This window comes from Tachysurus fulvidraco, chromosome 22 (genome assembly GCF_022655615.1).
Source record: "Tachysurus fulvidraco isolate hzauxx_2018 chromosome 22, HZAU_PFXX_2.0, whole genome shotgun sequence".
Classification (NCBI taxonomy): Eukaryota; Metazoa; Chordata; class Actinopteri; order Siluriformes; family Bagridae; genus Tachysurus; species Tachysurus fulvidraco.
In genome coordinates, this window is record NC_062539.1 from 2,173,589 (window position 1) to 2,188,900 (window position 15,312).

Sequence of the window (15,312 nt, forward strand, 5' to 3'; positions counted from 1 at the left end):
TCTTGACGCCGTCTTTCCCCGTGGCTAGGAGCTCCAGCGCCACGGACTCGGCGAATCCCACGGCAGCAAACTTGCTAGCGCAATAATCTGAGAAAAAGAAAATATGGAAAAAATGAGTTAGAAGAATCTCAGATATCTCAGGAATCCATGATTGCTCAACTCCAGGCCCTCCAGCTGAAGGAAAGCAAGTTCAGACCTGAAATCTGTAGAATTTCATTTACACCAACGTGGAGGAGGAGGAACGAGATGCAAGAGCCTGAAAATACTAAATGTTTACTTAAATAAATAAACAAACAAATAAATAAAAGATCTAATGTACTTTTTGATTTGACTATTTGTGTTAGTTATTTATTTATTTCATACTGTTTTCTTTTATTATTAATGTACTGTGAGATATATATATATATATATATATAAACTGCTCAGAGGCAGCCGATGTAATCTGTCACAACGATATACTTAATTATTTAAATTGAAAAAATATATATATTTAAAAATATAAATACATTAACATATTTCATGTGTTTATTTTTTTTTTACGTTTTCAATTAAAGAATTGAAAGAATTTTTAAAAATTGGTATTAAATATAGATATTTTTTTTTAAATATATTTTTATAACCTAAAAATTGTAGACATTTATTTGTTTGTTTGTTTGTTTGTTTGTTTGTTTTAACAAATCTGGTCATTTTGGTCATTTGTTTATGTGTAAAAACCTGTTACGGGATTGTAGTATGATATTTTTGACACTTTTTACACAATCATGCATTAATGAGTGAAATCAGTGAGCACACTTTTATCTTTTCTTCTGTGGAGAAGATGAACAGATTACCTGCGAGACCATTAACCCCGATCAGTCCTGCAGAGCTGGAGATACAGACCAGGTGTCCGTGGTTCTTCTCCGTCATCGCTGGAAGGAACGCTTTATACGTCTGATAGAAGAAAACGGACCAGACTGCTATAAGAAGACTTAACTTCACAGCACCACATGTGTAAACACTTACTTTTTATCCTTTTGTAGCTACATTTCAGGATTTTAGACGATATTATTCTAAAGAAAAAACAAAAACAAAACAAAAAATACCCAGAAGTGAGCCATGGCGTTAACTTGGAGCGTCTTCTCCACGAGGCCGTCTGCAGAATCCATGAACTTCTTGCCGGTGACGATGCCAGCGTTGTTTATGAGGATTGTGACATCACCGACTTCCTGTCTCACCTGGAAATAGATTTAAAAAAAAAAAAAACACCTACACATTATGACAACAATATGACTTTCTGAGACTTTGGGGAAAAAATATATTTTTTTAAATAATTACAAACATTAATTTTTTATATCTTACAGGAGAACAAAGAAGGAGACAAAAATAGTTTTATTATAATGTGTAGGACTATAAAAAAAATTAAAAATTAAAGAAATTCAGTAGAATATACTGGAGGAAAAAAGAATAAAGAAAGAAAGAAAGAAAGAATAATTTCTTTAGTGGTAATTTAATGAATGACTGAAACTAAACTTTTAAATGTAAAATACAATTTTTTATACACAGTTTGTAATTAAAAAATATCATTTAAAAATTCTTTATTGTTCTAAAAGATATCATTTAAATATAAAATGTTATTTTATATATTTTATTTACATTTTTATAAACATGTAAAACTTTACCATTAGGTATTATTGTTATTATTATTTTTTTAATCTATCTATCTATCTATCTATCTATCTATCTATCTATAATATAATATATAAATATATATAAAATAAATATATAAATATTTAAGTATATAATAATATACTGCTGATTTCTGGAAGCTCTCCACATCATACTCCTATCACTCAGCCCTTCCTGTTGACTTCTCGTCTCATAACTTTTTTTTTGTTCAGTTTTTATCAATTTTAAGGTTGAAATTTGTGGTTTGATTTTTAGTTCTTAATTTTGATAGATTTTGTGGTACTGACATCATTCAATTACACGGCTCACTTAAACAAAGGGCACATTTCAGGGCAGGAAGTGACTGAGCTCATACCTGTTCTGCCACTCGGTACACTTCTGCCCGGTTGCTGCAGTCGACCTGATAGCAGTGAACACTGCGAGCGCCCTTCTCCTTAAGCACCCGAGCCGTCTCCTTCACCCCGTCCAGGTTGATGTCCCACAGCACCAGCGTGACGTCTATGACAGCGAATTCGATGGCCATGACGCGTCCGATGCCGCTGCCTGCCCCCGTGATCAGCACCGTCTCACCGGCAATGCTCTTCTTCCTCAGCGGCACCAGGAACTTCACAAAGGCTTCCAGGATGTAGTATACGGATAGCACCAACACACGCAGAGTCTCCAGGAGGAAATTCATGCTGAACGCCACCTGATGAAGGAGATAAGAGGAGATAAGAGGATGATGACGTCGAAGTCGAGGTGAGGAAGCATGAGCACGTACACTTGCATGAGACACTTTCCAGAGCAGATCTAGAACATTCATGAACTTCATGAGTCTGTAAACATCAACAGTAGAGCACTGAGATTAAACATTAACTGGACTCTAAACAGAGCTTAAAAAGTCACCGCTTTTATCCAGCGGTTCTTCAGTTTTCTCTGCTTTCTGTATCTTGATGATTTCTGGATGATAAAATGTCCAAAATGTTTTTTGTCCAAACATTTTAATTTCCATTTTTGGTTCTTGTGAAATGCTTTCACTTTTCTAAACACTGTATAAAACAAACATTTCAGCTTTTCTCATAACATTTATCTATTTTTTGGACATACATACATACATACATACATACATACATACATACATACATACATACAAACAAATAAATGAATAAATTCAAACAAACAAAACCTTTTTTAAAGAAGTGATTCATATTAAAACTGTTAATTAATTATTATATTAATTAATTAATTGATTATTAATTCAGTGAACCTTTAAAAACCTTTCAAATTGTTTTTTGACACACCCATTTAAGAGGATGAGATGTGACCCTTCATTTTCCAATAAAGAAGGTAATAAAAAGTGTTTCGCTCTCTGAAAGTTTCAACATTTTCTTTTACGAGGCCTAGAATATTTAAAGGACGCTGAAGGTTCCTTTATTTTTATGCTAAAATCCTGACAGGTTCTAGATTTTAAAAAGAAAATAATGAGTTTGTACCAAACACTTTCTGTTAATAATTAATTTATTTATATAAAAACAGGGAACTTTGGGGTTCTTTAAGAAGTTTAGGTTCTCAGTAGAACCCTTTCTTTATATTGTATTATATATTATTAGATTATATATTACATATTATATTATATATTGTATTATTATTATTATTTTATATTGTATTGTATTATATTATATATTGTATTACATTATATATTATATATATTGTATTGTATTATATTATTATATATTATGTCTTATATCCTTAGACATTACATTCAGTTTTAAAAGATTCTTGTTTTTTTATTGTCTTGTAGTGTTTACGTTTAAAAATAAAAGATAAGAAAACATAACAACAACAACAACAAAAGCCGAACTGTTCAAAAGAAACCACTATTTTAACTTTTAAACAAATATCCCTAAAATATCGCGAGAGTTCGAACATTTCAACGAGACACTTCAAGTATCGCGAGATTTAACTTTCCAGAGTTTCCTTCACCTACACAATGAACATAAAACATGTCCCTAATGGCACAATAAAGCTCATTTTATACCCATTAAATCCCATATTATTAGTCTTTATATATACAATCCGGCGTTGTATTGATGATAGACAGCAATCGCATATAAATTATTTTATATCTATAAACAGGAAGCTTGTAAACAGCTGATATGTTATTCTTATACAAAGAAGACAAATTCTTCATGTTATGCCTCTTAAACAACATCCTGAGCATTGTGAATAAGAATAAGAGTCCTTGAGCTCACCTGCTCCTTCTGTATGGTGTTAAACAGCTGTGGGATGAATTTAAAGTCACTCACACTAACATTACTGAACACCAAATCTGGGTCACGTGACTCGGGGCGCGTCCTAAATCGACTGCCTTTCTTTTCAGTAGTAAACAAACCGGTTTCAGACACCGTGTATAGTGTGAATCAATAATGACTTCATTTTATTGCTATTAGATTGCTTTATTATTTCAATTTAATTTTATTCAATATTATTGTTTTATTTTATATTATCACTTTTAGATAATATTTTATATTATCACTTATATTATCACTATAATAATAATAATAATAATAATAATAATAATAATAATAATAATAATAATAATAATAGTGATCATCTAATCACTTATATTATTATTATTATTATTATTATCACTTTTAGATAATATTTTATATTATCACTTATATTATCACTTATAATAATAATAATAATATTAATAATAAAAAATAATAATAATTATTATTATTATTATTATTATATTATCACTATCACTATTATTATTATTTATTTATTTGTTTGTTTGTTTGTTTAATTTTTTCTCTCTTTTAAACTGTATACATTTCTAAATTTATGCTTATTGCTAATCTAATGCAAACCCATGTATGTGAATTGTAATTCAAGCAACAAATCCTGATTCTAATTAATTATTTAATTAAACAAACAAACAAACAAAAAAACACACACTCACACGGTCCAATAGCTACGTACATATCCACAAGAAAGAAGCTGCAAGCTCACAGGTTTGATTCCTGCAGTCAGATGAGTTTATTGTACTCTGCACAGCCAATTAATCAGAAATGGCTGAAATACATCATGAGATAAACGACAGATACACAACATACCATCGTCATCAACAACACGGCGACAAAATCTTTAAATATGTCCATCAAAAAAATTAAAAGAATTCACTTATTTGGGGATTTTGTGTAACAAACCACTGCACTACGTAATGGAGAAAGTATGATTCGTTGTCAACGGGTTTCTCTGTCTGTACAAAAATGCTGGAGATGTGTAGATAGATACAGGCATGGTGTAGACATTCACATAAACCACTAAAAACACACACTTCAACTACTGAACAGACTGCATTAGCAAATAAGCCATTGGCATCACGAATCACTTTAGTGATTTGATTCTTTTGATTCTTTTTAAATGATTCTTTTTAATTCGGTTTCACCGTTCAACAAACCACAACATGGGTTTATTTTATCACTATTGTTTATTTAAATGACAGTTTTTTGGGACTGAAATAGATCTATATATCGTTTTTTTTAGATTTTAAAAAAAGTAGATTGTTTTTTAGATTTGCTTGCAAATAGATTCACTAATATGATTCACTTAAAATAGTCTTTCAAAGAATCAATTGTCAGGACTCATTTTTACAGCTAAGGCAAAAAAGAAGATAAAAAATAAAAAAGAGAAAGAAAAAAAAACCGACTTGGCACGTGTTAATACATCAATAATAAGGTAATGTTAAGTCGCAAGCTGTGGCACACATTTGGGATCGTTAACGACGAATAATGTCCATTTTGAATCTTCTCATCGGCGCCTAATCCATGAAGCCTCCGTATCTCTTGTGCGTCTCAGGCAACACGCTTTCCGCTCCCTCATCCTCCCAGCGCTTGCGAAGGCCGTAAGGTTTGGAGTCGTCGAGCCACTGCGGCCTACCCACCCTGCGCATGAAGCCTCCGTAGCGCTTCTGGAGCTCCTTGCCATGCTCATTGGCGTTCAGGCCTACCCTCAGGATCTCCCTCAAGATGTCCAGCTCCTCCTCAGAAACTCCGTCAGCCTCGTCCTTGGTGAGATCTTCTGGGCTCTTCTTCATCATGAAGCCACCGTAGCGCTTCATGAAGCCGCCATATTTCTTGGCCAGAAGGTGCTCGGTGCTGTCAGGCTCTTTTTTTTGATCTTCTGTAGCACGCTCGTCTTCACTCAGAGCATTCCGACAGAGACCCAGTTTTCTTAGATCCACGCTGCTCCCGCACTCCAGTGTGCAGGGCTGAGAATAAAATACAGATGGAAAGATACTCAGACACATATTAAGAAGTACTCAGGTGGAAGTTTCATACTGTAAATCACCGGAGGTCTAATTGTTAGGAACATTAAATGAAACCATCTGAAATACATCAAATATTTAGATAAAAATGTCTGTGATGCGTTTAGCGACGCCCCTCCACCCCCAAAGTATTTATTTATTTATTTATTTATTTATTTATTTATTTATTTTTAACAGTGGCAGAGCGTGGCCTCAGTACTTGACAGTCAGGAGGTGTGGCCTAAAGGGGGCGTGGCCTCTACATGTTCATGTGCTTGTTAGTTCCACTGAATGAGGTGTGGCCTACTGTATGTTCTTGTCAATTCCAATAAAAAGGGGATTGACTTTGGGCTTGTCAGTTCCAGTGAAGTGGGTGTGGTCAATCTCAGTGATGAGGTGTTCGATTTACTCATTCTAAAGGAGGCATGGAATGTGCAGTGAAGGAGGCGTGGTCTAAATGGGGCGGAAGAGCGGTCTAAAGGAGGCGCGCAAGTTGGATAGACGAATGTGACTGTGTTTGAAGGGGGTGTGGCCTCTGTGCCAACAGTCCTAGTAAAGGGGGCGTGGCATATGTTCGAATAATCACTCTAAAGAAGGCATGGAATGTGCAGTGAAGGAGGCGTGGTCTAAATGGGGCGTGGTTTAAAGGAGGAGTGGTCTAAAGGAGGTGTGCAGGTTGGATAGACGAATGTGACTGTTTGAAGGGGGTGTGGCCTCTGTGCCAACAGTCCAAGTAAAGTGGGCGTGACATATGTGCAATTAGTTCTAGTGAAGGGGGCGTGGCCTCATTCTCTATCAGGGGATTCTGTGTTCTCTCAGTGCTAACACTTTTTTTTTTTGGAAATTATAATCCTATGAAATCCTTTGTTGCGGTAAATAATCTTTTTTTTTTCGGATATCTTTCAAAAATCTTCAGATTCAGATGTTCTTTATATCATCTTGCAGTCTCCTCTAGGTGGCACAAGAAGCCTGGAAGCCCAACCTGATGCTCCACATCGTTCTATTCATTACTCCTAACTACAGTATGAAGGTTTTTTATATAAAAGTCAATAAACTTTACAGCATCGTGCTGCATTGTTCACATAAAGACCATCACCTTGTGCTTCTTTAATCCGACGGGAAAACAAAACACAGAGAGGTGCGCAATGATAAATCCGTGCCGCAAACAAGAGCATCTGTACAAACAGCTGGAATCATCAGGAGAAAACGCAGGACATCGAGCTAACGGCGCACAGAGAAGACAACAGCTGCCTAATCTTCTCCTGTACACGAACCCATTTAGCGCTAAAGAGCTTTCACAGCAGTCTGATTGCTCCAGTCTCCAGTCAGAGTTCAGAGCTGATGCAGATTCAAGTCCCCAGTCTGCCATAATGAGGCAAACAAATGCGCAGTGTTTGGAGACATCGTGTCTAATCTAACGGGTCACGGTTTCATTCAGGTAAAACCCTGATTCGTTTAGATCAGAAAAAAATGATCCAATGTCGAATCATAAGGTTTTACTGATGTCAACATGAAATAGATTATCGAGCTGTATTTAAATCAACTGTTCTAAATGTATATAAATATTACAGGGACGAAATCTAACATTTACACAGTTATTTACTGTAAATATAGAAGAAGAAATGACACTTAATGCTGTCAGTAATGTGATCTGTGTGTGTGTTGAAGTGTAGAGTGACTCTGTGTGTGTTAAAGTGTAGAGTTACTGTGTGTGTGTTAGTGTAGAGTTACTCTGTGTGTGTTAGTGTAGAGTTACTCTGTGTGTGTTAAAGTGTAGAGTTACTGTGTGTGTGTTAGTGTAGAGTTACTCTGTGTGTGTCTGTTGAAGTGTAGAGTGACTCTGTGTGTGTTAAAGTGTAGAGTTACTGTGTGTGTGTTAGTATAGAGTTACTCTGTGTGTGTTGATGAAGTGTAGAGTGACTCTGTATGTTAGTGTAGAGTGACTCTTTGTGTGTGTTAAAGTGTAGCGTTACTGTGTGTGTGTTAAAGTGTAGCGTTACTGTGTGTGTGTTAAAGTGTAGAGTTACTGTGTGTGTGTTAAAGTGTAGAGTTACTGTGTGTGTGTTAAAGTGTAGCGTTACTGTGTGTGTGTTAAAGTGTAGCGTTACTGTGTGTGTGTTAAAGTGTAGAGTTACTGTGTGTGTGTTAAAGTGTAGAGTTACTGTGTGTGTGTTAAAGTGTAGAATTACTCTGTGTGTGTTAAAGTGTAGAGTTACTGTGTGTGTGTTAAAGTGTAGAGTTACTGTGTGTGTGTTAAAGTGTAGAGTTACTCTGTGTGTGTTAAAGTGTAGAGTTACTCTGTGTGTGTTAAAGTGTAGAGTTACTCTGTGTGTGTTAGTGTAGAGTTACTCTGTGTGTATTAGTGTAGAGTTACTGTGTGTGTGTTAAAGTGTAGAGTGACTCTGTGTGTGTTAGTGTAGAGTTACTCTGTGTGTGTTGATGTAGAGTTACTCTGTGTGTGTTAGTGTAGAGTTACTCTGTGTGTGTTAAAGTGTAGAGTTACTGTGTGTGTGTTAAAGTGTAGAGTTACTCTGTGTGTGTTAGTGTAGAGTTACTCTGTGTGTGTTGATGTAGAGTTACTCTGTGTGTGTTAAAGTGTAGAGTTACTCCTTGTATGTTAGTGTACAGTTACTCTGTGTGTGTTAGTGTAGAGTTACTCTGTGTGTGTTGATGTAGAGTTACTCTGTGTGTGTTGATGTAGAGTTACTCTGTGTGTGTTGATGTAGAGTTACTCTGTGTGTGTTAAAGTGTAGAGTTACTCTGTGTGTGTTAGTGTAGAGTTACTCTGTGTGTGTTAGTGTAGAGTTACTCTGTGTGTGTTAGTGTAGAGTTACTCTGTGTGTGTTGATGTAGAGTTACTCTGTGTGTGTTGATGTAGAGTTACTCTGTGTGTGTTGATGTAGAGTTACTCTGTGTGTGTTAAAGTGTAGAGTTACTCTGTGTGTGTTAGTGTAGAGTTACTCTGTGTGTGTTAGTGTAGCGTTACTCTGTGTGTGTTAGTGTAGAGTTACTCTGTGTGTGTTAGTGTAGAGTTACTCTGTGTGTGTTGATGTAGAGTTACTCTGTGTATGTTAGTGTAGAGTTACTCTGTGTGTGTTAAAGTGTAGAGTTACTCTGTGTGTGTTAGTGTAGAGTTACTCTGTGTGTGTTAGTGTAGCGTTACTCTGTGTGTGTTAGTGTAGAGTTACTCTGTGTGTGTTAGTGTAGAGTTACTCTGTGTGTGTTAGTGTAGAGTTACTGTGTGTGTGTTAGTGTAGAGTTACTCTGTGTGTGTTAGTGTAGAGTTACTGTGTGTGTGTTAGTGTAGAGTTACTCTGTGTGTGTTAAAGTGTAGAGTTACTCTGTGTGTGTTAGTGTAGAGTTACTCTGTGTATGTTAGTGTACAGTTACTCTGTGTGTGTTAAAGTGTAGAGTTACTCTGTGTGTGTTAGTGTAGAGTTACTCTGTGTGTGTTAGTGTAGAGTTACTCTGTGTGTGTTAGTGTAGAGTTACTCTGTGTGTGTTAGTGTAGAGTTACTCTGTGTGTGTTAGTGTAGAGTTACTGTGTGTGTGTTAGTGTAGAGTTACTCTGTGTGTGTTAGTGTAGAGTTACTGTGTGTGTGTTAGTGTAGAGTTACTCTGTGTGTGTTAAAGTGTAGAGTTACTCTGTGTGTGTTAGTGTAGAGTTACTCTGTGTGTGTTAGTGTAGAGTTACTCTGTGTGTGTTAGTGTAGAGTTACTCTGTGTGTGTTAGTGTAGCGTTATTCTGTGTGTGTTAGTGTAGAGTTACTCTGTGTGTGTTAGTGTAGAGTTACTCTGTGTGTGTTAGTGTAGCGTTATTCTATGTGTGTTAGTGTAGAGTTACTCTGTGTGTGTTAGTGTAGAGTTACTCTGTGTGTGTTAGTGTAGAGTTACTGTGTGTGTGTTAGTGTAGCGTTACTCTGTGTGTGTTAGTGTAGCGTTATTCTGTGTGTGTTAGTGTAGAGTTACTCTGTGTGTGTTAGTGTAGAGTTACTCTGTGTGTGTTATTGTAGAGTTACTCTGTGTGTGTTAGTGTAGCGTTATTCTATGTGTGTTAGTGTAGAGTTACTCTGTGTGTGTTAGTGTAGAGTTACTGTGTGTGTGTTAGTGTAGCGTTACTCTGTGTGTGTTAGTGTAGCGTTATTCTGTGTGTGTTAGTGTAGAGTTACTCTGTGTGTGTTAGTGTAGAGTTACTCTGTGTGTGTTAGTGTAGCGTTATTCTATGTGTGTTAGTGTAGAGTTACTCTGTGTGTGTTAGTGTAGAGTTACTGTGTGTGTGTTAGTGTAGCGTTACTCTGTGTGTGTTAGTGTAGAGTTACTGTGTGTGTGTTAGTGTAGAGTTACTGTGTGTGTGTTAAACCTGCACGACTGTGTGATTGTGTGTTTGTACCCCGGTGCTGCTGTCTGCTTGCTGCGGCGCTAACGAGCCGTACAGACACAGTGCGCACTCCCTGGTGCACTCCGCTCGCACCATCAGCACCGAGCAGGCGCTCAGCGCCAACATCCAGCACACGTTCACCATCAACGCCATGAGCTGTAACACACACAGGAACGGAACAGCGAGAGAGCGACAGAGAACAGGGTTAGAGCACTTCATCATCATCATCATCATCATCATCATCATCATCATCATCATCATTGTAAAAAGAAGAAGAATTATAAGGCAAAATGGAAAAAGGAAAAATGTTATTGTGTAAATCATATTAAATAAAACTATATATAATTAATAATAAAATAACTGACATAAGAAATATTACTTTTAATTTTTGTAATATGACACAATTCTGAATGATGGCTGAAGCATAAATATGTAAATAAATTATATAAACACTTATAAACAAAATATTCAAATGTCCGGTGGAGAAAAATTCAGCCATTGTCAAAATTCAACTTCTCAATTTTCTCACTATTATTAATTTATCCAATTATTTATTATTAAATTATTATAAATTTTTGTATAATAATCAGAGCACTGAGATAGTCATTAAAATGACTGAGAACATCACTCAGAACTCTGTCTGTCTGTCTCTCTCTCTGTCTGTCTGTTTGTCTGTCTGTCTGTCTGTCTGTCTGTCTGTCTTTCTCTCTGTCTGTCTGTCTTTCTCTCTGTCTGTCTGTTTGTCTGTCTGTCTTTCTCTCTCTCTGTCTGTCTGTCTGTCTGTCTTTCTCTCTGTCTGTCTGTCTGTCTGTCTGACTTTCTCTCTGTCTGTCTGTCTGTCTGTCTGTCTGTCTTTCTCTCTGTCTGTCTGTCTGTCTTTCTCTCTGTCTGTCTGTCTGTCTGTCTGTCTGTCTTTCTCTCTGTCTGTCTTTCTCTCTGTCTGTCTGTCTGTCTGTCTGTCTTTCTCTCTGTCTGTCTGTCTTTCTCTCTGTCTGTCTGTCTTTCTCTCTGTCTGTCTGTCTGTCTGTCTTTCTCTCTGTCTGTCTGTCTGTCTGTCTGTCTGTCTGTCTGACTTTCTCTCTCTCTGTCTGTCTGTCTGTCTGTCTGTCTTTCTCTCTGTCTGTCTGTCTGTCTGTCTGTCTTTCTCTCTGTCTGTCTTTCTGTCTGTCTGTCTGTCTGTCGGTCTCTCTGTCTCTCTGTCTGTCTGTCTGTCTTTCTCTCTGTCTGTCTGTTTGTCTGTCTGTCTTTCTCTCTGTCTGTCTGTCTGACTTTCTCTCTCTCTGTCTGTCTGTCTGTCTGTCTGTCTTTCTCTCTGTCTGTCTGACTTTCTCTCTGTCTGTCTGTCTGTCTGTCTGTCTTTCTCTCTGTCTCTGTCTGTCTGTCTGTCTCTCTGTCTGTCTCTCTGTCTGTCTGTCTGTCTATCTGTCTGTCTATCTGTCTCTCTGTCTGTCTGTCTGTCTCTCTGTCTGTCTGTCTTTCTCTCTGTCTGTCTGTCTGTCTCTCTCTCTGTCTGTCTGTCTGTCTGTCTGTTTGTCTGTCTGTCTTTCTCTCTGTCTGTCTGTCTGTCTGTCTGTCTGTTTGTCTGTCTCAGACTCTCTAAGCTGTTTTCAATTTTCTTTAAACATTATTTTTGTCACATTGAGCTAGTAAAGACTACATGTTATAAAAAAAGTACACAGAGACCAAAACATCGTTTTAAATGATCACGGGAGTAACAAAGATGTAGAATAATATTCTGACCAAAAAATGTCAAACTATATATATATATATGTGTGTGTGTGTGTGTGTGTGTGTGTGTGTGTGTGTGTGTGTGTGTGTGTGTATTGTCTGTGTGTGAACTGTAAGAATTTATATTAAATTAAAGGAGATATAGTGGAACAAAATATGCTGAAAATGAATAGTGGGACCAGAAAAAGGAAGAATTTCATAAGTTAATAAGTTTATTTATTTATTGATTTGTTTGTTTGTTTGTTTGTTTGTTTGTAAATCTAAAAATTAATAGTGTGACTAAATATATTTCTTACATTTACAGAAATTCAAAACTATTTAAAAAAATTATAGTGAAAAATATTTTTGTGTTTTTTGTTTTGTTTTGTTTTGTTTTTAATTTAAATTCAATTAAAACAAAGAAAGGAAAAAAAATGTGTAAAGAACTGACATCTGTTTATGTTCCTGATACTAAAAGACATACTGTAGAAGTGCCAGAAATGTTCATGCAGAAGCATTTTTTTATTCTCTGAAGAACCTTTCAATAAGTGAAAATGATTCTTCAGGTCTTTTGGAGCACCAATAATAAACATCCCAAGAAACAAAGATCTGAATAAATGTCAGTGATTTTATCCTCTTGCTCTGAAACCTTACCTGTGTTCGTGCTGTCGGTCCTCCGGAGCTCTGAGTGATGGATGAAGGTTTTTTGGAGCAGAAGCTTGGATGGATGTGGAGTTGTCTAAAGTCCCTGTTGGAGGATCCAGATCAGAGAGCTGCACACACACACACACTCACACGCTCCCTGACACACGTCTTCTGTCACTCACTCACTTACACACACGGCAACAGCAGCAGCACTGTGATGAAGAGCCGAGACTGTTTTCGGGCTTTAACTCCACCGCTCTGAGTGTGTGAGAGTGTGTGTGTGTTCACTCCACTGACAGCACAGGCTTTAAGCATTAACTCCGCCCCCTAATTAACATACACACACTCACACGTCATGCCAACTTGGAACGTGATGCCACTTCTCTGTCACACGGTACAGTGCACACACACACACACACACACACACACACACACACACACACACACACACACACACACACACACACACACACAATGTACTAGGAAAATGACAGCCATTTACAGTAGTTACCTAATAAATTGGGTACACCTTTGTGTGTGTGTGTGTGTGTGTGTGTGTGTGTGTGTGTGTGTGTGTGTGTGTGTGTGTGTGTGTGTGGTCGCGGTGGAGAAAAGAGAGATTGGGTCTTTAATGCTAATCAAATTTGTCCTCATGATAAAGTGTGTGAATTCCCACAGCTTCACTGAACTTCCTCATGCTGATTAGATTGTTTACTTCAGCCACATTTGTTCCATGATGAAAAGTTTATGGCAATTTGGAAAGCAGCCCTTTAGAGACATATATGTGTGTGTGAGAGAGAGAGAGGGAGAGAGAGAGAGAGAGAGAGAGAGAGAGAGAGAGAGAGAGAGAGAGAGAGAGAGAGAGAGAGATCCATATTCTGGTTCTTATCATCATCCTCCTCTTCATCCTACATGTCCAGCTGGAGTTACAGTAAACCTCCATCAGTATAGTGAGGGGGCAAATTTAATAATACCCATAAATCCAATCACACTCTTTGTGTAACATTGTTGTAGGAAAATAATCAACAACTGAGTTTCAGGATGAAGTGAACATATTTTATCATCATCATCATCATCATCATCATCATCATCATCATCATCATCATCATCCTCCTCCTCCTCCTTAACATTATCCTTATCATACTTAAACCTTATCATCATCATCATCATCATCATCATCATCGTATCATCATTATCATCATCTTTCTAATCCACACTGTCATCATCTACATCATGTTCATCTTCATCAGTTTTCTTATTCTCAATGACCTTATCCTTATTGTCTTATAAATCTTCCTCCTCATCATCAGCTTTATAATCCTCACAATCCTCATCCTCATCACCGTCACCAAACCTCATCCTCACCATCATTATCCTTGTCACCATTATCAACTCCTTAATCCTCCTCATCCTCATCACAGTATCTTTGAAATCCTCACTGTTCTTATCTGCATCGCCGTCACCTTATTTTCATCCCCATCTTAGTTCTAATCCTTGCTAACCTTAACTTCATATATCAGCACCATATTGCTCATCCTCTCCTTCATTATCATCCACCACATGATCTCTCATTAAAGTTATAACCATCATCATCATCATCATCATCATCATCCTCATTGTCACCTTCATGCTCATCCTCATCTACTAGATCAAATGATGAATTACACGTTATGATCCTCATCTCTCATCCTAATCCATCTTGCTGTCTTCATCCTCCTCCTTCCCCCTTCCCCTATCATCATCATCCTCATCATCATCTTTAATCATGTCCATATGATACCCATCCATATTTGTCCTTACCCTTTTCATCTTCATTGCCCCAAATTATCTAATCTTTATGGTCCTCCTCCTCCTCCTCCTCCTCATCATCATCATCATCATCATCTTCTCCTCATATCCCACACCAATCACCTCCATCCTGACTCCTCCTCTTCCTCCTTCTCATCATCACCAAAGGTTCATGTGACTGATTATTTTACACACTTCCTCATTTCCACACAATATTTTTACAGCATAGAAAACTCGAAGATGTCCACGGTTTCATCGCTCAATCATTTTCACACCACATTTCGATCCATTTCCAAACATCTCCCGTGACAGATGATATCATTAAACCCAGCCTCACACTGTCACAGGATATTAGAGTTTGTGTTTTGCACCCATTGGGAATTAAAGTCCATTATCTCCAACAGGAAGTGAGATGTTGACTCATATCGTAGGCTCACGTGGAATATGAAAAATGACAGTGATAACACAGATCACGATTTCATTTAATAAAGAGTTCACGAGGTGTTTTATAACTAATCTGTGTGTGCAGTGGGGCTCGGAATGCTAAGCACTGACGTCTCCGAAATATTCAGCCTCACTCGGTTAATGATAGCAACTGGGTTTAGCATTGGATAGCATTTGGCTAGCTTACTGTGCATACGACAATAAACGCTTTAAATCTAAATCTTTATACTCAGCCATGCTTTAAGCACTAACTCCGCCCCCTAATTAATATAACACACACACACATACACTCACACACACTCACACACTCACACACACCATGCCAACTTGAAACATGAAGCCAATTCCTTCATTGAAGCCAATGAATGGTACAGTGTACACACACACACACACA

The 15,312-nt window shown here is 37.2% G+C and overlaps 2 protein-coding genes across 2 annotated transcripts in view; both read right to left on the bottom strand.

Annotated features, from left to right (window-relative positions):
- Positions 1 to 4,027, bottom strand: part of sdr16c5a (short chain dehydrogenase/reductase family 16C, member 5a) — an 8,763-nt gene extending 4,736 nt beyond the window's left edge. Inside the window, exons 1-5 of the mRNA XM_027158300.2 lie at positions 3,897 to 4,027; positions 2,021 to 2,353; positions 1,083 to 1,214; positions 831 to 930; positions 1 to 87 (exon numbers count right to left, since the gene is read on the bottom strand). The exon at positions 1 to 87 is cut by the window's left edge and continues 58 nt beyond it. Coding sequence (XP_027014101.1) covers positions 1 to 87; positions 831 to 930; positions 1,083 to 1,214; positions 2,021 to 2,341 — 640 coding nt within the window. The 5' untranslated portion in view covers positions 2,342 to 2,353; positions 3,897 to 4,027. The remainder of the gene's footprint in view (positions 88 to 830; positions 931 to 1,082; positions 1,215 to 2,020; positions 2,354 to 3,896) is intronic.
- Positions 4,028 to 4,662: 635 nt separating this feature from the next.
- Positions 4,663 to 12,973, bottom strand: penka (proenkephalin a). The gene is made up of 3 exons (XM_027158198.2): positions 12,696 to 12,973; positions 10,347 to 10,490; positions 4,663 to 5,920 (listed from the first exon to the last, which is right to left on the bottom strand). Exons 2-3 carry the CDS (start codon positions 10,485 to 10,487, stop codon positions 5,471 to 5,473), a joined length of 591 nt encoding a protein of 196 aa, XP_027013999.1. The 5' UTR covers positions 10,488 to 10,490; positions 12,696 to 12,973; the 3' UTR covers positions 4,663 to 5,470.
- Between the last annotated feature and the right edge of the window lie 2,339 nt (positions 12,974 to 15,312).